Source organism: Excalfactoria chinensis, chromosome 2 (genome assembly GCF_039878825.1).
Source record: "Excalfactoria chinensis isolate bCotChi1 chromosome 2, bCotChi1.hap2, whole genome shotgun sequence".
NCBI classification, from domain to species: Eukaryota; Metazoa; Chordata; class Aves; order Galliformes; family Phasianidae; genus Excalfactoria; species Excalfactoria chinensis.
The window spans coordinates 103,663,485-103,688,797 of NC_092826.1; the positions used below are offsets into that span (position 1 = coordinate 103,663,485).

At 34.8% G+C, this 25,313-nt stretch overlaps 1 protein-coding gene across 2 annotated transcripts in view; it reads right to left on the reverse strand.

Moving 5' to 3' along the window:
• Nucleotides 1-25,313, reverse strand: part of SNX13 (sorting nexin 13) — a 62,473-nt gene that overhangs the window by 15,306 nt on the left and 21,854 nt on the right. For both annotated transcript variants that reach the window (XM_072329564.1, XM_072329563.1), the window contains exons 3-17: nt 24,974-25,076; nt 23,146-23,235; nt 22,641-22,762; nt 19,345-19,466; nt 19,091-19,192; nt 18,348-18,436; nt 17,845-17,928; nt 13,880-14,018; nt 13,185-13,273; nt 12,003-12,102; nt 10,855-11,048; nt 8,359-8,463; nt 6,590-6,722; nt 4,202-4,239; nt 1,388-1,457 (exon numbers count right to left, since the gene is read on the reverse strand). In XM_072329564.1, coding sequence (XP_072185665.1) covers nt 1,388-1,457; nt 4,202-4,239; nt 6,590-6,722; nt 8,359-8,463; nt 10,855-11,048; nt 12,003-12,102; nt 13,185-13,273; nt 13,880-14,018; nt 17,845-17,928; nt 18,348-18,436; nt 19,091-19,192; nt 19,345-19,466; nt 22,641-22,762; nt 23,146-23,235; nt 24,974-25,076 — 1,580 coding nt within the window. The remainder of the gene's footprint in view (nt 1-1,387; nt 1,458-4,201; nt 4,240-6,589; nt 6,723-8,358; nt 8,464-10,854; nt 11,049-12,002; nt 12,103-13,184; nt 13,274-13,879; nt 14,019-17,844; nt 17,929-18,347; nt 18,437-19,090; nt 19,193-19,344; nt 19,467-22,640; nt 22,763-23,145; nt 23,236-24,973; nt 25,077-25,313) is intronic.

Sequence of the window (25,313 nt, forward strand, 5' to 3'; positions counted from 1 at the left end):
CATGGGCTTCTAGGAGGACCACTGCCAGCCAGGAGTAGTCGAAAAAGAAAGAAGGAGCTCCCACCATGCCTTACATCATATCTTATTATAACAAACACTTATTTTGCAACACAAAGGAAGGTGAATCCTTAATGATTATAGAAAAGATCTTGTAACCTCCTCTGAGCACAGTAAAGGGCAACAGACAGAACAGGAAAGAAGCCTGCACACAGATGCACCATGTGCATGCTGCCTGAAGCACCCAGAAGGCAGGGAGACTTCCATGTCTTGCTCAAATACAAGGTAAAGAGAAAGGAGACATCTAGTTTAATCCTTACAGTATGAACCTGTGCCTATTTCATGGTTCATATGTGTCACGGGTTAACCATGACAGTATGAATTACTATGGAATGATGGAGTCAAGCTGATAGTAATCAGGACTTGCTGGCATCAGACTATAAATTTAACATAATTCACAAGAGTTTTATTTTCCTTGGAGATGAGAACAATGAAACTCCTAAATGTAATTCAGAAAGCAAGTAACACCTGCAATTTTTGCACAAGCAAAATTGTGATTCTTAACTTCTAAAATTATTTTTCCCCTTTTCTGAGGGCCAACTACATGACTATTGGATTGTACCATGCTGGGTTGCCATAAATTTGATTAAAACGTCAGCTAGCTGAGTTCTTGCTCACATCTTTCATCTGTGCTATATATAAATACATAGTTAAAATGTTATCATAGTTTAAAAAGTAAACACTGTCAAAGACTCACTGACAAAATCATTTTCCAGTGGAATCTTGTCTAACTACAGTATTTGGAAATAATACCTGAGCTTTATTATTTGCTGTTCTATTATATATATTTTTTTAGCTTATTAATAAACAGAAGTTTGCTAAAATAATCAAGAATTCCATCACTGTAAAAACTGAATTCACTACCTTAAATTGAGCTAAGCCAATCAGGAAGCACAGAAAATGGGGGATCATACTGTAGCAAGGGAAGTGAATGCTTAATAATCCAACTTGTGTGACTAGAATAAAAGCTGGCTTTCAGAAATTGTTCTTTAAATAGCTGTCAAAATAAATACTCAATATTAGACTTAATGAACAACAGTTCATCAGCTTTTTCCTGTCATCCATAGAAAGGAAAAATAATAATGCTATAAGCAGCAAGAATTATATTTCATTTTAGGTACATATATAGTCTGAAGCTATAGCAACAATTCTGCATGGAGTTCCATTACAAGAACTTCACGGGGAGTATGAATTCAATGTTTTATGATACTAAAAAAAAGGAAAGGATTAGGAATTCATGGGTCTGTAATATAAAAAACAAACAAACAAAAAAAAAACCACTCAAAAGTTGGAAAAATAAGTAAACAGCTGTTGCAACAAATTAACTTACCAGTATCTGAGATATATGCATGGAGTTGAACTGTCTCATCAGAAGGGACATTTGAAAGGTCATCTAAGGACTGCAGGGAGATGCAGAGGGCAGAAAGAAGAAATGAGCAACAGAGAATAAAATCAGAGACATGTCTCATTTGTGAGATACTTTTTGATTAATCTTGTTCATTTTCAAACTTCTAGTTCTCTTGTACTGTTAGAATAGCTTAATGCACTGTAACAACAAAATCATGTTTTTGTTACCTGGTTATGAAAGTAATCCCCCCACACCCAAACACACACAGTTTCACATACTTCTGTGACCACTCAAATGTATTTACCACTTTCATATGATATCTCAATTTAATAGAAGTACAGCTACAAACAGTCCTTCATCGAGTATTTGAAAAACAAGAATAGCAGTACAGCTATGGAGATACAGTTGAGGTGTAACTGAGGTTTTACTCACTATTACTTACATCTTTATACCATTTGTTTCTTTCAGCTGACTGCCAGCTAGACAAATGTAATTTTACACTCTATGTAATAAACAGTGAGCAATTTTCTCAGTCACATTCTCCTTTGTAAAATTTAAATGTGCATCATCAGGCTAATGTTCTGTCTCCCTGGTCAGTAATCGATTGGGATCAAAAGAGGCTTAACAGATGTTTTAAAAATGCTTTTTTATTAGTCAAGATTAATAAGAAGGGCCGAAGAACAAGCTACTGAAACAGAAATTATAGGCTTTGGGATCCTAGCTAATTTAGGCAACTCCAATACTTCCCATGCCATGAAATTCTGACATTAAACTACTGTTGTTTTTGTTTTCTTTTTTAAAAAAGCACCATTACTTATTGTTTCTCTGCCTCCCTACATCACCAACCTGACTTCATCCTTTTTCCTTATATCTGCACAAAGTTCAGACTAATATATATTAATGACATCCAGAAGATCAACTCAAGTATTTCTGCTGCTATTCAAGATCTTGGATATGTACTAGCTTTGTAACTTCCTCTATTTTCTCAATGCAAAAGGAATACAGAAAGTTCAGATCATGGAACCATTTAGATGATATCAGCAACAGCCTAAATATTCCACAATTGTTTTATACTGCAAAACGCACCCTACCAGTTTAGTGTAGTAGATGAGGGTGTCAAATTAGAGGCAAGAATTAAGAAGATAACTATTCCTTAAAAGTTTCAAATCATCTTAAAAGAGAGGAATACAAGTTAATTAAAACGCAAAACTATCATGCCTCAACCTCATCTTTCTTAATGCAGTGTGTCCTTAGCTAAAAGTACAGAAATTCCATGACCTTTAAAGTAACCTTACCAAGGTCTATTTTACTTCATGCAACAAAGTAGCACAAGGGAGCAATATTATTTGTACAGAAATGTACTCCTGCCATGGAATTCAGCCAGGAAAAACTAATCTGCCAGTACTCAAACACCTGTAAAAGCAACAAAAGCCCCAAACAGCCCTGGAAGAACAGGGAATACAGAAAGCAAATTTTCTTCTGCCTAAGAGTTTTATTAAATATTTCTGTTTAATTAAACATTCTGTATAAAGAATGTTTTTCATTCTTCATAAAAAGAATAGATGTTGAATTCTGCTAATATACTTTTCAGAACAGGAACAAAAACCAAGATTCAGAACAATCGCATACAAATATCTGTTTTGCAACAATGCCTAATAAAGGCTTTAAGATTTTCTAGCTTAGCTACAAAAAACCACATAGCATTATAGTAGCACATAAACGTCTACCAGATGATCTATAACAAACCCTATCCGTGAAGTGTAATTCTGATATGTCAGGTTATGTTTGCAAGTATACTTGCAATATTTGAAAGTTCTCTTTAAATAATCATCAGTTACAATAATCTCCTAAAACACTTTATCAGCATTGTTTGCAAATTGAAATATATTAAAAACTCCTAAGTTTTACTTCTGTATCTAACAGGCTTTTGCGCAAGTCTCACCTGCTGAAACTTCTCTTCATATTTCAAAATGTAAACAAGAAGAAAACAATAGAAATCACAACATCAACAAAATCAACATGGAAAGTTGTTAATATTTACTGTAAAAGTGTTCTTCTAAAAAGTAAATTCTATTCCTCTGTATGCTGGACGTGGTTTAACGCCCTGGAGCTCTTATAGAGGTATAGAGTTCTCCCAGAAAGAATTTGATGAGGTGTGAGTCACATAAGCCAGGAAGACGCATGCTGATTGCAACCCTTTCTAAAACTAGATATCGCAGAATACTCTTGAAGAACTACCGAGTCCTCTTATCTTGTTCAGTTAGATATAATTTGAAGAAATCAAGTAAGAGGGAGGGGAGGAAATGCATCAAAATTGCTCTGATTTTTACTTTTTGCAACTTTGTGATTCGGCGTTTTTGGTGGGGTATTTTTCTGTTTTTGTTTTTCACCCCATTGCATTAAAATTAAATGCTTTGTTTTACAGCTTATTTGAGACTTTAGTTTCAAAGCATCTGTCTTCACCTATTATTACTCAACTCGGAGTTTACGTCTGTTTTAACATAAGGAACAGGTATAAAGATGCATGTTTTTCATAAATTAACTGCAGTCTACTAATACACTCTTTTTGTGAGAAACCACACCAAGCAACTCATTAGACTCAGGCAAAGTACAAAAAAGAGTTTTATCTTACAGATTAATTGAGCCTTAATGTGTTTTTCAGTATCATTCAAGAGCATAGCAGACTTTTTCAGAAATTAAACTGCAATGAGTTAACCCCTCTGACATGTACATAATTGAAACTAATTTACAAATTAATAATCTACTGCTGGGGAGAGAGGAAAAAAGAGCACTTACCAGATTTATGCTACTAGTAGGAGATCCATTAAAAGATTCTGGTATCAGTGAGGATTGGAAAAAGAAAAAGAAAGTTAGATTTCCTCCAATGTAGGGCTGCATACAAGAAATAAAACTCCTCATAAGTAGTTGTAGTTTTATTTCTATGAAAAATTATTGTTGTGGTATTGTGAAACATTTGTACACAACACATAAATATTTCCAGTTCCAAAAATGACATCTAAATGAAAATGTATGGAAGTTTCCATGGCGATAGAAATACTCCAAAGAATGTGTTTTTATTTTAAGCTCATATCACATGAAATTACTTCACTAAGGAGTCAATTTAATGTTGAATAATTTCCACTAGATTTGAGTTAAAATTAAGGAGAACTATTCAGTTGCAAACTTCCATGGGGTTCCACTGTGTGAGAAATAAGATTTAAATGTTATGAAATATTTAAACACTTAAACACATATGTACATATATATATATATAATTAGAATATATTTATCATATATGTATGTGTTCATTCTGTATTAGAATATAAATACCAGTATGTATTCATATTCATACTGGATATTAAAATGTTCTAATTCAGCAGATTTTTTAAATAAAAAAATTACTGTACTCTTATCTCATTCAACAGAAGTGTAAGCAAAGTGTAAGCCAACCCTTTGACCCAAAAGCATTCGTAAGAAATAGCACTAAGACATGAGAATGCTCAAAGAAATTGAATTTTAAAAAAAGGGCAAGATACTACATCTACCTTAACTCTCACATCATACATAAACAATTTAAATTAACATAAGTTCAGTATATAATTTCCTCAAAAATAATTCATTTTGATGTCCCAACCAATACGTCTACCAAGAAGAGCAGGTATCATACTACTTCAGAAGACACAGCAACATTTCAGAAAATTCTGTAGACTGAGGAGACAATAAAAAACAGCAAACACTCTTCCCCCTCCATGAGAATGTGGATAGAAAGGAAAGCAACAGTAACATTCTCAAAGTGAAATAAAGCTAGTATTTTTATCATTCTCACACAAGCACAACAAACAATAGCTATTCATTGTAGCTCGAGTTTCCAGGGGTGCACTACAGCTTACTAGCAAACAACCAAATGCTGGTAAATAGCAAATGCTAACAGGAAATTACAGGAAATACCACCAGGCATCCTTCAGCATGAAATCTGCTTAATCTCCAAAATACTTAAACAAATAAATGTCCTTGCTCTCTGATGGACTCACTTTCATCCTTATTCAATCTAAGATTAAAATTTCCTCTTATTCAATTTACATAACTTCTAGTGGTAGGACTACATCCAACATGCTGATGGCTTTGTTACATTTAATAATTCAAATATGTTAATTAAGGAAGGATCTAAACTGTATCTGACCTAAAAGAAATATCCTCAGGATTCCCTTGGATTTGTTAAAGAATTTACAAGGCCATAATAAAATAAAATGAGAAAAAATGTTAAGCAAAGAAATTAGATGTTATAAAATGAAAATACGTGAAAATTATTTAGATCAACTTTTGTGAATATAACTAGTAATACAAAGGATAAAGCCACTGAACAAATAACAGGCAAAAAAACAAGTAGATAAGATTATCTTGGGAACACAAAAAAAAGGGCTGTAGAAATGTTATTAGGTAGTCTGTATAGTAATGTAAGATCTGCAGATAGTGGAGGCAGTTCTTAAGTGGGAAGAACAAAGCTGATCTTTTTAAGGTTCTTCAGACATTATCAAAACACATCACTAGAGGGTAGTAAAGAACACAGCTCTCATTCCAGCTTCAATTGCTCTTAATCTAAGTAAGTTCACATAAAATTGTACTTAAGGAGGTAAATGCAACATTTTATTTATAAAGAGAGCTGAGTTAAAATTCTTCTTTGTAGTAATATTGTGAGTAGAGAGTAAAGAAAAAGAGGAAAGTTACTGTAAACTAAAAGTTTGCAGGGAGCTGATTAAAAAATAGGATGAAAAATGTACAAAATGAAAATTGCAGAAATGGAAGCTCTCCTGCTCTGCATAAGAACAAGAGGAAAAAAAAAAACAAAACGGAACTTTCAAGGTCAAGTCATAGCTTTAAAAAAAATAAAAAAAAAAAACTAAAAAAAAACAGGCTTCCCAAATTTTCCAATGATAATATTTTAAGTTCTCAATACTCTTTAAAACCCCATATCTATGTACTTTTGTTTTCTATTACTATGTAAATAACATGGTTCTGTTTTAAACCCTACATGAAGCTAATAAAGTTACTACAGAAATCCTCTCTGCATCTCCAAACAATTTACAGGAAAGCACAAACAGAAAACACTAAATTTGAAATTTTAATTGATTTTAAAGAAGAAAAAGATTATTTCCAGAAAATCTCCCAAACACGTAAAGAGCTCACCCCCTTCGCCGTCATCTGATCCTCGGAAACTGGGATCCTTCAGCATATCTAGCTCAGCTAACATGCGGACATACAACACGTTCTGTTTGAAGGAAGGGTAGAATCTTTCATCTCGCAGCATCAATTCATACACCTTATTGAAATAAAAATACCAACATTAGAAATATTCATGTTAATGACTTTTTTTGTTAGACAAGCTTTCATAAACTCTATTTGACAACACGTATCATCATATTCTACGAGTATCTTTGAGTTGCCTTTAAAACTCTACTGCAAGTCTGAGCATAACAGTATTAACAGAAACTCTCTCACTTACTAATGATGTATGTACTTATAGGAAGAGAAGTAGTAAACTAACTGTAAATGTTTCCTTCCTCTTCTATTAACCATTCTAGCAGCACTCTAAATATATTTAGTCTTCATCGATTTCGTGAGAGGTTATTTCTCCATCTTAAACTCTAAGCATAAACTTGAAAACACTTATGGGAAGAGGTGCAAGACAAAGGAAAGGGAGGAAGACTCCACATACTACTTTTTTGAAGATTTTCAGTTCAGCCACAACAGTACCATCTTACATCACAGAGAATCAATCATACCATCTCAAATTTTTATCCATGCAGCCTGAACAATGACATATCATTTTCCTGTTATACTGACTCAGTGCCAACACATCCAAATCACCATCTACTCACCCCCAGTTATAAAAATTTTATCATAAAGGTAACTAGCAATCTAGAAGATATGGGTTTTAAAAGGAAGAACACACAATGTATGACATTTTAATCCCCTACAAAATTGCCTTAGGAGAGTAAGACTGTTACTCATTGTTTCTTTAAGCAGTACTTATTAGCAATCAATGTGCATATACATATATTTTTACGCAATGTGAAAGAATCTGTACAAGTGCTATCACCTGGTAAGAATGCCCCCCCAAAAGTCGTGCCATTCTGAGGAAGTCAATTTCTTTCCTAATACATGAGAATTTTATGTTGTCTTCAACAAGAACATAAGGCCCTTGTAACTGACTTAGGGTATTGCAGATTTTATAACATGCTTTCATTGGTTTTAAATGCAGTCCTCATGTACAACAGTGATTCTAAATTCTGCAGCTCGTGTCATTAATTTTTAGTACAAATGAGAACACTTGGTGACTGAAAACATAGAAACCTCTCAGACTGGATACGTAATTTACTGACTGAAAAATAAATCATCCATTTTTTTGAAAAAAAAAGAAAAGAAAATAGGCTTGAGTGAATAAGTTTAGTATTCAGGTACTGAAAAGATAGTTTCATCTTTGGTATTTGCTGCTTTCTGTGAAGTCCTACAGGAATAGAGCTGGCCAATTAATTTCCTGAAAGAGGTAAAATTTAATACAGTAACACATTTATACTTTACTCACTTCTGAAAACAGAGAGCTAATGACAGATGAAAATTGCAACATTTACACATTACTTGCATAGGCACATTTTCTGAGTTTGGTGCACAAAGAAATAATAATCATATAATTTTTATCCATGCTTCATAGTTAATTTCACTGAGGTCACCACCTCTTTCTGGCCATTACTTTGAAAATAGTGAGCTACGTATGACTAAGCAGAAGGTAACAATGTATAGTAAGATTTTTATAGAAAAGGAAATTATAGAAAAGGAAAATGGTGAAACAGGTTTTAGATTTTTATACTTGATTTTCTTCCTCTTCTGTCTGCAGTGAAGTTCAGTATCCCATAGTCTTAAAAATGCTAATGAAATACAGCACGAACAAAGTGTACCTTTCTTTGAATGTCATCAAAGATTTCAGGCGTTGGATCCTCATGGTTCAGTGTTTCTGCCAGTTTTGCTACCAAATTGTCATCAATATTAACTCTTGGAGATGCCTGTCACAGAGATCTAAATCAACTTGTGCAGCATAAAAATAAAAAACTTCTATTTTCACAAATAAAATCCAAAACAATTATGCCAAGTATCTAAGGAAAATATATGGCTTTGTGATTAGTGTTTCTAGATCTAAGACTGCCTTGGAAGAAAAAAAGGAAAAATATATATATATATGATGAAATTTAGAATATTAAAACTCAGAAATTTCAGAATACTAGAAAACAAAACACAATTTAAGCACATCAATCACATCAATATGAAGTAATACACCATCCAGACACAAGCATGGTTTTATTTATGAATAAAAAGACTCAGGTTCAGAAATAAAGAACATCTCATTAAAAACATAAAAAAGGGAATGGATAAAATTCTAAAGTGGTAAAGAAAAAACTAACAGCCTGTCAGTTTTACTAATTTCTGCAGGCTACCAGGGAGCTGTAAGCACAGCTTCTTACACAGACAGTATTAGAGCTACCAAAAGAGACAGCCATCAGATTCTCAGTACTTCCTTGTGATGACGTATTTCAAACTGCTGCCAGCTAAACATTCTTTTATATAGGCCCAAGCTCACATAATTTCCCATTTTCAGCAACAGACACAGGAACCAGCACTAAACCAGACCCAACACAGCTGCTCAACTGATCTATTTAGCACAGCTGACAGGCTGAGTTGGTTGGATTTGGAATAGCTCTGGGATTACACAGCTCCTGATTTCAAACTGGTGAGTGTTCAATAAGCAGAGCAAAATCTGGATAGCCTAAAGAAACCCTGCTGATATGGCTGATATGCTTTTGAGGTGAAAAAACAAAGTGAAAGAAATAATGCAGAAAACACTGCAATGGATTTGAGGGATAATTTACTGAGGGAAGCTTTTGAGTAAGTTGAAAAGTGATTTTTATGCATACACAAATTCAGAAACAAAGATGCTTTGTTCAATTCAAGATTGACAGAAGATCAATTTTTGTTTGTTCATTTACTTGCTATTTCTTTTTCAGTCAACATTAATACATGACCTGCAAATTTTCAAATAGAATGCATAGAGTTGCAATCAGAAATTCAACTTAAACATCGGAGCATGTCTCACTACTGGACTTTTATAAGCCCCATCTTAACACAGAGAGAAATACCCTTTGATTCACCATTATGCCTTATTCATGCCCTGGCTTTTTGTCAGCATGCACTTTTTTGAACAACTCTTTTCAAGAGTGAAGCACACAAAGAGTAAGATTTCAAAAATCTCAGAAGAAACCCTTGAGAACTCACTAACTGCAGCTACTTCCATCCATCCAGAGTGATGCACTGGTTTCACAAAAAATAAGGCCAAACAGCCCACTAATTTTGTTTTTTCCTTGTTCTCTTTTTCATGTTTTTATAAAAATAAACAAAAAAATAAGTTTTGCTACCTACATAGACTAACTGTAGTTTATCTTTTATAAGGGTCACTTTAAAAGCAATGCTTTCTATTTTATCACGTCAGCCCAAAAAGTCAGAGGTGGATGTTGGTGGTATGACTGTAGAGGTTGGACTTTCCCACCAATATCCCATTACGTTTTCCTTCTGTATGACAAATGGCAGCAGAGGGGCAGTCTGACAGAATCGTGTCTGACACGGATGTGCATATGAAGCAAAGGTATGCTACTGAATTCCTCCAAGCAGAAACAAAGGCATCCATTGACATTCATTGACACTTTCTGAATGCTTATGGAGACCAAACTGCAGATGTGAGCACAGTGATGCAGTGGGTGGTACATCTCAGCAACTGTGTGGATACAGAAGCTGCAGAATGGTGGGTTACCTCTGCAAGTGCAAATTTTTACAGGCGTGGCATTCAGACTCTTATTCATGGCTGGTGAAAATACACAGCTAATAGTAGTGACTATAACAGAAAAATAACGTTTTGTAGTTGAGAATTTGCAGAATAGTGTTATTGCGCTCTCTGTATGGGCATAGAAATAAATAGGAGGCATTATTATTATTATCATTATTTATTCTATGCCCATCCTATATAGATAGGAGCATCCATATACATAGCCTAAGACAACTCCTCTTCACTCAGAGCAGACCAGGGAAGCTGAAAGGCTGGGGACCCATGTAACAGAGGAAGTAATTTCTTACTATACTTAACATTTTCTCTAGTTTTTCTATATACTACTATAGAGAAAAAGCACCTGAATGTCACATATTTAATGTTTTTGGTGAGATAGCCAAAGAAACTGAAGAAATTTTCTTACTTCTTGACATAAGGAAAGAAGACATGCAGGTAGTACCCTAAATGTTAGCCTGCAAACAACTTGTGCTGTATCAACTTCATATTAAGGTAGTCATAACTACCAGACAACCATCTGTCAAAACAGCAAGTTTCAAACAATTCAGAATTACATTATTCTTACCTTTTCTGATAAATATTGCTCATAAACTCCAACTGCAGCTGCTCTTAATAGACCCTTGGTCTGATTAGTCTGATGTTTTCCATCTCTTTGCCGGCTTTGAAGTACCTCCAGCTGTTGCTGTGCTGTAACCCTGTATCCTTCCACTGTCATCCAGAAAAACAGATGTGCTTGGCCACCAGTCTGCTGCATGTAATCTATAAAAAACAAACAGATGCAAAACATCAAGCAAACGAGCATGGTTATTCTACACATTCAAGTAAGAATTCTCTAAAATGCTAGCTAAAATTTGAACTCCAGAACATGTTAAATATCTGGAACAATCCAGAGTGAAAAAAAATAAAGAAGGCTATTTGTGTATTGGTGATAATCAGTAAACAAAACTGACAGTAAGGAACTAGGCCACTAATCTTAAAATGCACATGTAAAAATTGAATCAATCATTACTATGGAAGCAACAGGGCTGTACTGCACGATAAAAGTAGACAGGAAGTTCAAACTGGAATTCTAATAAATCACATGCATGTACTGCATTAAAAAAAAAATATTAATAACAAAAAAAATTGATACTCTTATTGATGATCATCAGGTGCATTAGTTATTTACAGAACAGCAACAAGCACCAGAGAATAATAAATATGAGTTACTCAAGATTTAATCTATCAAATTCTTGATTACATAGTAAACCTAAAACAGTACATAGATTCCTGTTGTATTTTAAGTTCCCAGAGAACCTTCAGAAGTTCCATAATACTCTAAAGAGCAATCTAACATCTATAGTCATTAGCTCCACTAGCTTCAGTGAGTAGCAAAAGACAACCAAGAATGATTAAAAAGTTCAGAGATATTTCAATTACAAAATTCTAAGCAATTCTTTTCTAAACAGAACAGATTTCTTTGGTGACAAAGAAAGAAAGATCGCATCTTAATGAGAGATCAGAATTAAAGCAAGATTAATACAGGTACTTAGAAGCACTGAGCATGGTGTTCTGAACAGTTAAGTATGCATACATTTGCAAAGAAAGGTTCTGGTCACCTCTGGCAAGGACATATTTACCTCTCAGTAAATACTTACATTTAGGTACAACTATACAATGCTGTGAGTCAGTATACTGCTTCTAAATAGAAATATAAGATAAGCTGATACTTACCCATGAAAAACTGTAGTGCAACATTGTCTACCAGGATATGGTCCAGAGGGACTGTGCAAAGTTTTCCAAAGTTTGCTGCCAGTTTCACAGTATCTATTTCCTATAAGATACAGTTCAGTATTCATGTTTCTTAAATTTTTTAAGAATTTCCCCTTACCATAAAGTAGGCATCATAATAAAAACCAAAAACATATTATACACAATAAAGCAGCTTCTCTATGCATGATTATTTTTACAGTCACTAATAAGGCCAAGATAATAAGGTCATTTTCTGATAAATATTTGGCTTCAGCTATTTACTGCTATATGAGGGGCTGGCTTTTTGCTTTGCCATTCATGTGATGCTATACAAGTCAAGTAAACACTAAATCTCTCTTAACTGCTTAAAATAGCATGAAAATAAAGTAATGAGAATAACTAATTTCAGAATTTTATGGGGTGCAGATCACTACAACTAAAACTTATGTCTGTTCAACTGCATTCTCTTAAAATGACATTAATTGGTAATATTGCTGTGTTTCAGGATCCAGCCACAGAATATTTTAAACAGTTTAACAGTCAGTACGCACAACACTGTTATTACAGAGACACACCGAAGTCCAATTAAGAGAGTCATGAAACAAAGCAAACATACTATCACTGTATAAATATAAATCAAAACAAACAAGTCAACAGAACAACATTAGGTTCTCAAATTTAACATCCAGTCTGCCTCAAGCTTTTTATGAACTAAGGCAGCAAACATGTCTGACAAAATACAATAGAGTCCATAAGGCACCATAAAATAATCAAGTGGTAACTTTATTGATAAGATAAGGAGAATTTTGCTGAAGACTAAACTTAAAGTGCCAGAGGTATGTACTGTAGCACCAAAAATAAACAAAAACCTGACCTGAATCTAGGTGCATAAATACAAGGATGCTTCACGCATTACCTACACATCATTTCAGTTTAACTCCTATACTGAACCCATAGTTTGAGGTGTACTGACCTATCTAAACTACTAATGACCGATTCTAAAACTCTCTAAACATGCAAATTAAAGACTAAGTTGAATTTTATGTATCTCTGTAGTTGTACATTTCAAAATTGTTTCAAAAAGCAAGAATTAAGTTAGACTGAACTATTAAGTCTTTCACAACTTCACTCTCTCAGAATGAAAAATCATTCTAAAATACTTACTTTTCCTGACTGCAACCTCTGAATTCTTGAATCACATACTTTAATAACATATAATAAACTGTTTATTTGATTTTTTATAGTGTTGATATCTGAAAGTAAGAAAAAAAAAAAAAGAGGATTAACTAGTGCAGATGAATAAATAAACTCTTGTCCTGAAATACGAGACATACTTTAAGTACAAGTCAAACAAAGAAGTGAAATATCACATAGGAAACACGTCAGATTTGCAGAGGCTTACAGCTTAAATACTTCACTGATAGAAATCAATGAAAAGAATTTCTCCCTGTTTTCATACTGTTAGCTGACTACTTATTAATATCTAAAGTATTACTGAAATTCACAACTGCCTGCCAATTCTGTGGAAGTACACATATCTAATCAGTTTTCTAAACTAAAAAGAGAAGAAAAACAAACAAACAAAAAACACCCCCCACAAAAAAGAAAACAACAACAAAAACAAGCAAACAAACAAAAAGCACAGGTTCTAGGTAAGACACACACAAAGAAAATACAAGTGGTAAAAGTGAATTGTATTGAAACACACAAGAAGATCCAAGCTTTAACACTTTCGTTGTTGTTGTTAACAAGAAAATATTTTTATACTAAGTTATATCAGTTTCTGATTTTTTGGAATGTTTTTCAGAGATTGTGCTGGTAAATACATTTCATATTTTGTAAAATAACGCAGTACTAACCATCTCCTGCTGTATCTAGAGATCGAAGATATTGCAGTTCTTCGCTTGCTTTATCTTTGACTGCTTCCAACTCTCCTATATTATCACTTAATTTAATAATATTCATAAAGGCCTCGTAGTTACAGTTGGAATCACGAATCTGAAACAAAATTTTACAGCATGAATAATGTAAAACCGATAAAAGCAAGACCATTATGAATCATTATGAATTACTTTGATGCAAAGTGGCACTCTGAAAACATCTTTATACTTCCAGGTCTTCTTTTAATGCTAAAATTTTATACTGTGAGAGAAACACAAAATTTTCAGAAATCCAAATGATAAATGAAACTGGACATCTGTAAGTCATCTATACACCACAGAATCATAGAATGGCCTGGGTTGAAAAGGACCACAAAGATCATTTAGTTTCAACCCCCTTCTATGTGCAGACTAGGCTGCCCAAAGCCACATCCAGTTGGCCTTGAATGCCTTCAGGGATGGGGCATCCACAAACTACTTGGGCAACCTGTTCCAGTGCGTCACCACACTCTGAGTGAAAAACATCCTCCTAATATCTAACCTAAACCTTCATTTTCATAGCTTAAAACCATCCCCCTTGTCCCATCACTATCCACACTTGTAAACAGCCGTTCCCCCCTCCTGTTTATATGCTCCCTTCAAGTATTGGAAAGCCACAGTAAGGTCTCCCTGGAACCTTCTCTTCTCCAAGATGAACAAGCCCAGCTTCCTCTGCCTGTCTTCAAAGGGGAGGTGCTCCAGCCCTCTGATCATCTTGGTGGACCACCTCTGGACCTGCTCCAAGAGCTCCATGTCCTTCCTGTACTTGAGGCCCCAGGCCTGGACACGGTACTCCAGTTGGGGCCTCACACAAGAGCTGAGTAGAGGGGGACAATCACCTCCCTCTCCCTGCTGGCCACCCCTTTTTTAATGCAGCCCAGATCACAGTTGGCCTTCCAGGCTGTGAGCATGCACTGCCGGCTCATGTCCAGATTCTATTTGTACTTTCCATTTCTGTGGGTCAATGGTAACATTCCACCTGACTGCCTTGTCTGTCAAATATATCCAACCTGTCTCTAAGCTAGAACCAGCACTGCCAGATGGTTCCCTCCTGCACTACATACAATGATCTCAAATCTCATCAGTTTTAGCATATAATCTCCTAGACATCTGACTGTTTTTTCTCCAATACAAAACCCAGAGCTTTCCACAATATTATTAAAAAACAGTTTGAAGTTGTCTTTGTTGAACATCTAAGTCCTGCTCAAATCAGCATTCAGTTCATAATCTTCCCACTAAATAACATAAAAACTTGAATGCACTCTGACTCACTTCTTTTCCATGCAGAAACAGTAAAAACAAAATAATAAAAATAAAAGTCAACAATCTCACAGAGATTAGACACCACTATTCTGAACAAATACAGACTTAGAAGAAAGGCAGCTTTCTCTGCAAATAGAAGAACAAAATACTTAGTTTAGAACAACTATTAGTCTCACCCACAAAGCAGAGCAGTTCTATAGTACACCATACATTTAATACAAGCTCTCTCCTAAGCAAAACATGAACACTGACAAAGTTAAAGGTATAGAAGCTTGCACAACATAAACCTGCTCAGGCTTGTTCTCAATGCACTTTCCACACTGATCTCACTTTGCCCCATACCCTTACAACCAGTTGCACTAAGCCTTGAAAAGAGAAGGAATTTTTTCCAGGGATCTTATCTTCTTGTAATGCCCAGATTACACAGCAGAAAAGAAAGTAACCAGGTCAGAGAGACAGCACCAAATGACTGATGAAAGCCAGACCTACAAAGAACCAAGCAAGCACTACTGGTTTAGATTTAGATCTTACCTAAAACGTAGGTGGAAACTCTTGGGAGACCACTGAAAAGATTTAAACTTTGTCAAGGACCTCTACATATTCCCAAACTAATGGTGTCTTAAGGCACAGAATTAAGATAAGAAATAAAGCATTCTATAATGTAACCATGACCTAGTAGAATATGAACTAGGAAATGCCTGAAGTAATATTACCTGTGAAAATCTAATTCTTGATACTCCTATACTATTGAGCTGTTTCAGTATACACTATTACCCCATGGCTTGCTGTTCTAATATTGTCGTAAGATGACCACAGTCTCCTACAAGGGCTTGAAGGAATTTATCCAAGTAGTGGAAGCCTGCTACATTGTTGAGATCATTGGAAACTGTGTTATGAATGCAGCACCATCCCAGGAATGTTGGCAGCTTTACCGCATGTGCACGCAGGTGTAGACAGTTGAATCCTAATGCTGCCTTAATATCCAGGGCAAGGTTGGAGAGAAAACCACATCACTCATGCCTATCATAAACACTCACTATCACACGGAAATGTAGCAGTTGGACTGCACTGCCAAGGCACACTGACATGAGCTGCACAGAAAGGAGAATATGAAGTGTGGATACTTTTGACCAAAGTTGATTTTAAAACCTACATATTAAAAGTTGCTATCAGATGACCTTTCAGGTTCCTTCTAGCCCAAGCCATTCTGTGGTACTACCAGAAATTTTTTCCATACAACAATACAATAAATAGTTGAATTCTAAACACTTTTATTTAAAGTAAATAAATAAAAAAATAATGACAAAGATACAAGCTTTGATTAACTTCTAGTTTTAAAACAAAACAAAGCGTCGGTATAGAAGAATTAGTAACAGTCTATGAAATGCCTAGAAATGCAGCATTAAACTTCTCATTCACAACAGAATCAATTCTTTTTTTGTTTCAATCTGATTTGATTTTATGTCAAAGATTCCCGTAAAGAAAAATCAAAATTTGCTCTATCTTCTTTTAACCTTAATTTCTGCAAGAGTTTTCATTTTGTAAGACATGCATTACATTTTTGAAAGCGTTTACTGTTATATACCAGCCTTATTTTCCCCTAGAATCTTTACTTCTTTATCTCAAAGAAATTATGAAGTTAACAATTGGGACATCATCATAGCAGAAAGCTTTATAAAAGCCTCAGAATTCTATCTTTGGATGCAGCCGGGGGCAGCGCTCAGTAAATAAAGAGGCCAAGTTACTAAAAACAGAAGATGCGTAGGAGGAAAAGGGAAACAAAAATTGAAATACTTAGTATGCAGAAGCAGCACTAATTTTTCATTCTAAAACAAGGTTCCTTTAGAAGAGCATCCTGCAAACTTTTACATAAAATGGAGGTTGAAGGAAACAATATATCATGTACACCTGAAGCAATTTCATAGGTAAAAAAAAATTCAAGGGTGTTCTCAGCATAGTTCTGGAATGTGCACTCCATGATTAAAAATGCACAATTGAAACTAGAGAAAACTGGGAGAAGGAAAAGATAAAAATAAATGTGAGTCATGACCCACAAGGAAAAAACCAATAAACTTAAGTCTTAGCTTGGATTATCAGACAATAACATTAATTAAAATGAAAATGTTCTATGCATGAATTTTGTACATATTATTACTTTATGGAGGGTTTTTTTTTTTTTTTGCAGGTTACCCTTTCACTAGAGAGTAATCAAAGTAAAAGTTTTGTTTCTTCCCATTTGGTTAAATTATTAAGGATCACCACAAATATCCTTAAAACAAATCCTGAGACTGCTTAGCAGAAGCAAATGCACACACACACACAAAACCACCTTACCACTTGTCAATCTTTAGGTCTCTTAAACTTCAGAGTACACAGTGAAAAAGAGTTATGGAAAAAATAACTTTCAAGGTTACCACCATACCTCCTGAACAGCCAGCTAACTTTCGCCAAAGAACCACAACACAGGGTACAGCTAATAAAGACAGCATATACACGCATGCATAAACATAGACACGCATGTCAGCCAGTTATTTCTGACAGTGTTACCACTGGTTAACTTTTCTACTCAATGCCTTTTTGCCATGAAAACAAGGGAACACAAGCAAAGGCTTATAGAAAAACAGAATAATTATAAGTCTTACCATCCATATGACATACTGATTAATATAATCAGGATCACTGAGCTGGTTTATTAATGGAAGAAGAATTCCTCGGGAGAGGATTTCCTATAAAATAAGATACATCATTTTCAAGTAGTTATTCATAAAATTAATGTGATAATTCCAGTAACACTGCATACACGTTAAAGAAAAGATGTAAGAACAGGTATCGTTCCACAGACACCAGCATATTATCTTTCCAATTAACATCAGAAAACAGTGATATATCACAGCAAACAATATTCCTTTTATCACACTTTCCTAATACCGCTAGAGGTTAAAAAAAAAACAAAAACGCCCTTGAAGATTTCATATAAACCAACCTATTCTATTAAATACTTTTAAAGATTGCATTTCATTTAAAATAATTCAGTTCCAAGTTAGATATAAAACAAAATAAAATTAAAAACAAAAACAAAACAGTTCTAAATATTTATGAGGCATTAAACTAAGGAACTAGGATGACTTTCAGAATCTGCATTTACCCTGACAAAGTATCGCATGATCTTGTTCTGGAAGTCTCCAGGAGGTAGCAATATATACAGTAAGACCTCACACAGATCCCTTAGGAATCCTATGGAGAGAGAACAAAATGAAAAGAACCGTCAGCACAATTTTGTATTACTTTGTTTCTCATTTTACCTGATCTCATAAAAAACAATGGATAAATCCTTAAAATAAAATTAAAACAGAGTAATATGTATTCTTACAGTTTTGAGCACCATAGTAACGGCTTTCAGAATGAATATAAGCAGCACTGATATATAATCCAACTGAGTTAACTACAGTTCCAAAGCCAAGTCATAAGAAAGCCAAATTCCAAGAATCAAACAAGTAGCTCCAATTTATTTTCTTTAATATATACAATGTTTTTCCTCCTACATACTTTACCCAAACTGTGATTTCTTTTATTAAATGAAGGTTATTCAGTAGTGGTAAGGATAATAGATCTAATAAAAAACAATTATCATCTGCAAAGCCGCTCCCTCTGTGCCAGAAAACATTTCTAATTATTTTTTTTTCCCAGTGAAAAGAGGAATGGAGACATACATACACCTTCATAATATTAATAAGTACAAAATTAGAGGAAATATACACGTGTTGTAGATAATCATGCTTTGAAAGTCACACACTAAGGTTTCGGTATTTATCAACATTTTACAATCAGTTGGCAGCAATTTAATTTAGTCTGCTAAACTAAAATAGCTTCAGAAGAATATTGAGAGACCTTCTTCATCTTTGGGAGAAGTGCAGACTAGGTCACGACAGACTTCTTTTTCCATTTCAACTTCAACCTCAAAGAATGTATCTACAAGTTCCTCAGCTTGGTCTATACAAAAGAAAATAAAATCAAATATACTTTTCTGTAAAGATCAAAAACTTGAGAGTAAACTTGAATTATAAAGTTAACTATATTTCACACATGTAAAACACTTGCCAATTCAAGACTCAAAACAAAAAATGTTTCAGTCATTACATTACCTTTCATCTGATCACCTTTCTCTGCTATTCTTTGCTGAGCTTTTCTGAAAACTCGAAGATGAGTGCCGAAGTCATCAACAAGTCGTGTAGTGAAGTAAGGCTGCCAGTCTGTTTCCTTTGACCTATCAAAGTGACCCATGAAAATTAATTACTTTATCCTGAATACAAAGAGCAATTATAAATTTCTATTTCTCATTCCTGCCAAGAGTCAGTGATAGCAAGCATGGAGAGTGAAGAAATAAAAATGCCTCCTCGTCTCCTGTTCACCGAAACCAAAGTAAACATTGTAAAATATTGTTCTTATATCTTCATATTAATGTTTATGCTTGAATTACTTTCAAGTGAACAGCAATACCTAGAGTAGTGTTCTGATTCACAATACCTTTAAATATCTGCCAAAAAACTCTAATGCAAACCGTCTACAAGCACCTACAACTTAAAACTAAAATATTGCCCAAGTCTTTTTTTTTTCTTTTTCCTTTCCTCCTTTCTCATATTTCTCACATCCACAAATCTCACATCCCTGAATCTCTTGGTAGGAGATAAGGGAGCCAACTCCCCTGCAAAGTTGGCAGAGCAAGTCCAAGATCATCTCATAAGACTGAACATGTACACATCTATAGGTAGCCAGATGACATACAACCCAGTGTCCTAAGGGAGCTGGCTGATGCGGTTGCCAAGCCACTCTGCATCATACTTGAAAAGTTGTGGCTGCGGGAAGAAGTCCCTGGAAAACAGAAAATATCACTTCCATTTATAAGAATGGAAGGAAGGAAGGAAGACCCAGGAAACTAGAGCGGGTGAGCCTTAAATCTGAGCCTGAGAAGATCGTGGAACAGATCCTCCTGAAAGACATGCTAAGGCACATGAAGTCCTTGATCCATGACAGCCAGCACAAGGTAAGGTTATGTCTGACCAATCTAGTGGCCTTCTATGATGGAGCGATATCATTGGTGGACAAAGGGGATGCAACTAATGTCACCTACCTGGGCTTCTGAAAGGCTTCTGACGTGGTCCCTCACTACATCCTTATCTCTAAATTGGAGAGATATAGACTTAAAGGGTGGACTGTTTGGTGGATAAGGAATGGGTGAGAAGGTCAGAGCCAGAAGGTTGAGGTCAATAGCTCCATGACCAGGCAAAGGCCAGTGACAAGCAGCAGGAAGACCTCACACAGCCTTCCAAAAACTATAAGGAGATTATAAACAGGTGAGAAATCAACTGGTAGGTAATGACAGGACAAGGGGGGATGGTTTTAAACTAAAGGAGGAAAGATTTATATTACAGATGTCAGAGGAGACTTTCCACTGAGAGGGTGGTGGTAAGGTGCTGGAACTGGTTGCCCAGAGAGGTTGTGGATGCCCTGTCCCTGAAGGTGTTCAAGGCCAGGTTGGATGGGGCACTGGGCAGCCTGGTCGAGTATTGATCTAGTACTTGTCAACTTCAGTTGGCAACCCTGCCTGCAGCAGGGAAACCGAAGTGTTAGAAGACAGTCACCCATCAGCTTTGAATAAAACCACTTAAATACTGGTCTAAGAAAGATGCATCTGTACTGCGATGTCCATGCCTTCCTGATACAGCTAAAAAGGAACTTACATATTATAGGTTTAACAAGATGGGTGTCAGCAATGATTTTTAATCTGCACTAAATATTCCATTGTCTAAATTCTTATATAACTACTTTATTACAGCAGTATCCTTCTACTACACTTTCTTCTTTGTGTTTATTTTCTCTTTCCTCCTCAAAAAGAGAAAAAGAGATAAGGGACGCTGTTAGAGAAGAAAGCTCAATACAAAATCTAGACGTGGGATTCAGCAATGGAACTTTCTCAAAGGGCAGTTAATTAAAACCAGAGGTAATACAGATCCACCATCCATACAACCAAGTCATACAAAAACACTAGGTGGCAGCCTCGCAGCACTGTTCTGAAAGAGCAACTCCAAAAGAGATGGAAAAAAAAAGTCTACTGTACTCATTCTCTCCAGAAAATCATAATGTATATGAAATTAGAGATTATGGAACTAATCTAAGGCTGCTATGGCTATAACTGACTGCAGCCATTATAAATACACTAGATCATTTTCTCCTGATAATAATCAATTGCTGCAGCCCTAGGAAAATGATAGGATTTGTACAGGAAGAAGAAAATTGCACAGGAGTAGTGGCTACTTTTGAAGAAATGCAATACTATAGGAGGAAAAATTAAGGTAGTTACAGTTTGACCTGCTTTGACACTGAACCAGTGCTCAATACCGTTCAATAAAGTAACTTCATCCAATAGACAAAATCTTTGAGTTTGAGCAGTGAAATCCACTTCATATGTAAGAAAAGGATGTTTCCCATAAGATATTGTTCACTATTTCCATACTTATTTCCTAGATTTTCCATTATTTCATGATCAACATGATTTTATTATTATGAACCTTTCCTAGTATTAAACCTAGCTCTCCATCTTTGAACTTTCTTGCCAGACAGCACTCTGACCTATGTTTTCAAGGGAGAGAGGACAACAAAGCCTTTGAACTTGCTGAGAAGTTTATTACACTTAGGTGACCCACAAACTCTTCTTAAGGAGAAAACAGATCATTAATGAAGTGAGACAAATGCTTGAAATCATTACTTAATAAAGAAGCACTGAAGTTTACATGGCTATAAATATATGTGGCTTCTTTCAGACTGAAGATAAACAATTTCCTACTCATTCACTCCCTGATTTTCTGCTACTTAATTAAGCAACAACAGAAAAACAAGGGACAATTAACAAACCATCAGTTTGTTATGAACTAAGTAATAAGGAAGTACCTTTAAGACAAAATTACATCTGTATAAAGAAATGATACATTGCATTACTACCCTTTTGAAAATACTCATTGTTTATACATACTGAACAGGAAGACCCTGTTTTAAAAGATATCTGGGCTGATACAAGTATTTTAAATTAAGGTTTTCAGATAGACTCATTTTGGGAACAACCCTGCTTTTTATGTGAACCTGACTTGCATTCAAAAAGATGAGGATTCACACTGCTCAGTGTCTAAGTTGCAGAAAAATAGCTATTCAATAATTTTAGGCATTAATCAAAATGTGGAAAAGACCGTGACATTAAGCATCACTTCCTCTCATTGCCTAAGGGATCGGCAAGGCTGTACTTCTTTTAGATTATGATCTTAAAGCATGTGAATGTTCTTTCTGTATAATACAGTGAACTCTGCCAACAGATAAACTAAAAATAATTTATCTATTACCATATTATCAACAGAGATATTTGTCCAATTGCTTGATAAAATAATCTTACCTGGTAGAAAACTGAACAAGTGCATACTGAAGAGCTTGTCTGATTTCCAGGAGAAACGACTCATCATCACTTAGTGTGTAATACCAGTACTGCACATAGTCTCTCAGGGAAAACTGGATCACCTGAAATCCAAAAGGGAAAAAGAAAGATGAAATAATAAACAAAACAGGACAAAAAATACATGCCTGGTAATGCAATATCAATCTGTTCAAAAGGTTCATAAATTAACTTAGCTACCAATATAATACTGTGAGTGAAAAAGTAAATACTGAAAGCTCTCTTGTTGATTCACATACATTCCCACTGCTATGGTAAAAAAAATAAAAATAAAATCGCAATATACAGAAAACAGACAAAAAATATTGTTCAACATTCTGGCTCATCCTAGATGTTTTGTGGTTTTTTTCATTCATAAGTTTCAACTTCTATTTGCCTCACAACTACTTCAATATTACAGACTCAATACTTGGAAAGATTAAATTAAATAATACTGGTTAGAACTTACCTGTTGCAAAGGCTCATCAATTATATTTGCACCTGTCAGTCTTCTGTCAATCTTAATAGGTCTGGCTTCACGTTTCATTTCTTCTATGCACTTGAAAGAGATCAGGAAACTTAACTTCATACTTTTTAGTAAAGCTGTTTTTTAACAATAGCTATTCATGATATTTGTACATTTTTTCCAGTAGCAACTTTATGTAACTTTTTTTCTTACATTTATATCTAATGTTCTATATATTTAACATCCATACTTTTCACTATATACAACAGTGAGAAACCGATTTACATTATTTCTTGTTTACTGTAAAGAATTAAGTTCACTAAAATAACAGATCAGAAGGAAACAAAACTCAAACAGCAGTAAAAGGGTAAAGGAGAAAAGCAGCACAAGACAGTGTGCGGGTAAGGCTCCGTTTCTATGCTTGTCTATAGCCTCATGCAGGTGATAGTTTAGGTTCCCCTACACACTTCCTTTATCTTTTTCTGATTATTATGTATGCGCTGATAGAGAAATTACTCTTTTGTACCATCACTGCTTGACAGACAACCCTTTAAAACGTAACTGATGAGGTTGGTCAGTTGAGAAAAATGGCATATGTGCATCAGTAGTTCACTCTCACACCAGAAGTACAAAAACAGCAAGGATTACACTCAAAAAAACGTATTCATTTATAAAACAACTAGAATATAGATACATATGGAGACCAAAGAAGGAACATTAAAAAGTTTCATACACCTAGAGTAAGTTTAAAAGACAAAATACTTTTTCTAAGCCTGCTCTCCAAATAAAAAAATAAATGAGACATAGACAAAACTTCATAATCAACATAACATAAGCATTGAGAGCTATATAGCACCAAGAACCTTGGTCTCCTAAAATGAAGTTTCATTAAACAGAACAGAAAGTACAAACGTTAGTTTGCCTACCCCTTTATGAATAGTGGCAATAAAGCCTTAAACTTTTCATTTAGACCTACGAATTTGCACTCAGGTTAGAATATACTTGAGTTTTTTTCGTGTCTGAGATATATCTGGGACATAAGTGAAAAGGTAACTTACCAACTGAACTGTGAATGAGTCACAAAAAAACCCCACTGCAATTAGAATGCATACTGCTGAATTGCAAAGCACATTTCTTTAAATGTGCTATTGATAATAAAGTTGAAACCACCTCACCACAAACACTATAATGACTGACTATCTAATGGCTGAGGGATGTCTCGGGTGAAACATTTAGAAGATTAATCATCATAACATAACTAGCAATCTTTAGGTTTGTGCATTTTCTCTATTCTGAGGAGTTCAAACCAATTAGAGCAAGATATACCTGTCAAGACACAAGTTCATAAACCAGGAATTTATAGTAATTCCACATCTTAGTCAGCTATTAAGAACCTGTTCTAAACAGATGCATATTTATGCAATTAGGAAGCCTGAATTTAAAACTACAAACCAAGATGATTTGCCTGTTAACATTTTAGAAACAAAGTGGGAAAGGGGATCACATTGCTCCTCCACATTCATATATACATTTCCATTATTTTACTTTGGCCTTAAAGATAGTCAATAGATAAGTCACTTAACATTATGAAGCTAGAAACAATACTTGAAAGAAACTTCCCAAAACTGCTTAAAATGTTTTTATTTCTAGAAGGAAAAATTTGCATTGCACTTTCATAAATACTTCTACAGCTGACTGAAAACAAAAGAACACGATCATTTAATCTTGGAAAATGCATAACTTCTAGAACTAACTCAATTCTATCTTAGAACTCATAGTTTCAAAGCTATAAAATCTGATCTACAAGTTAAGGCCATTAAAGTTTCCTTACCTTAGGGATACCAACTGATGTACAAGGAAGAAATGAATGTTCACACTGCTCAAGATACTTTTCTGAGCTGTTTTTCCCAAATAAAAGCGTAACCACAAAACCCCTAAAATTGAAAAAGAAAGACCAAATTAAACAGTCTTTTGACTCTCCCCATTAGAAAACATCACTCAGCAAGTTATGAAATACCAATATATGGTGACTTTCGCTGCTGATTATCATAGGCAAGGCTCTTTCAGTGCATCTTGTTACACAAAATAACTAATACAATGCTAAACAAAAAGTTTCCCAGTCTTACCATAAAAGTACAGAATGGTTTAGGTTGGAAGGGCCCTCAAAGATC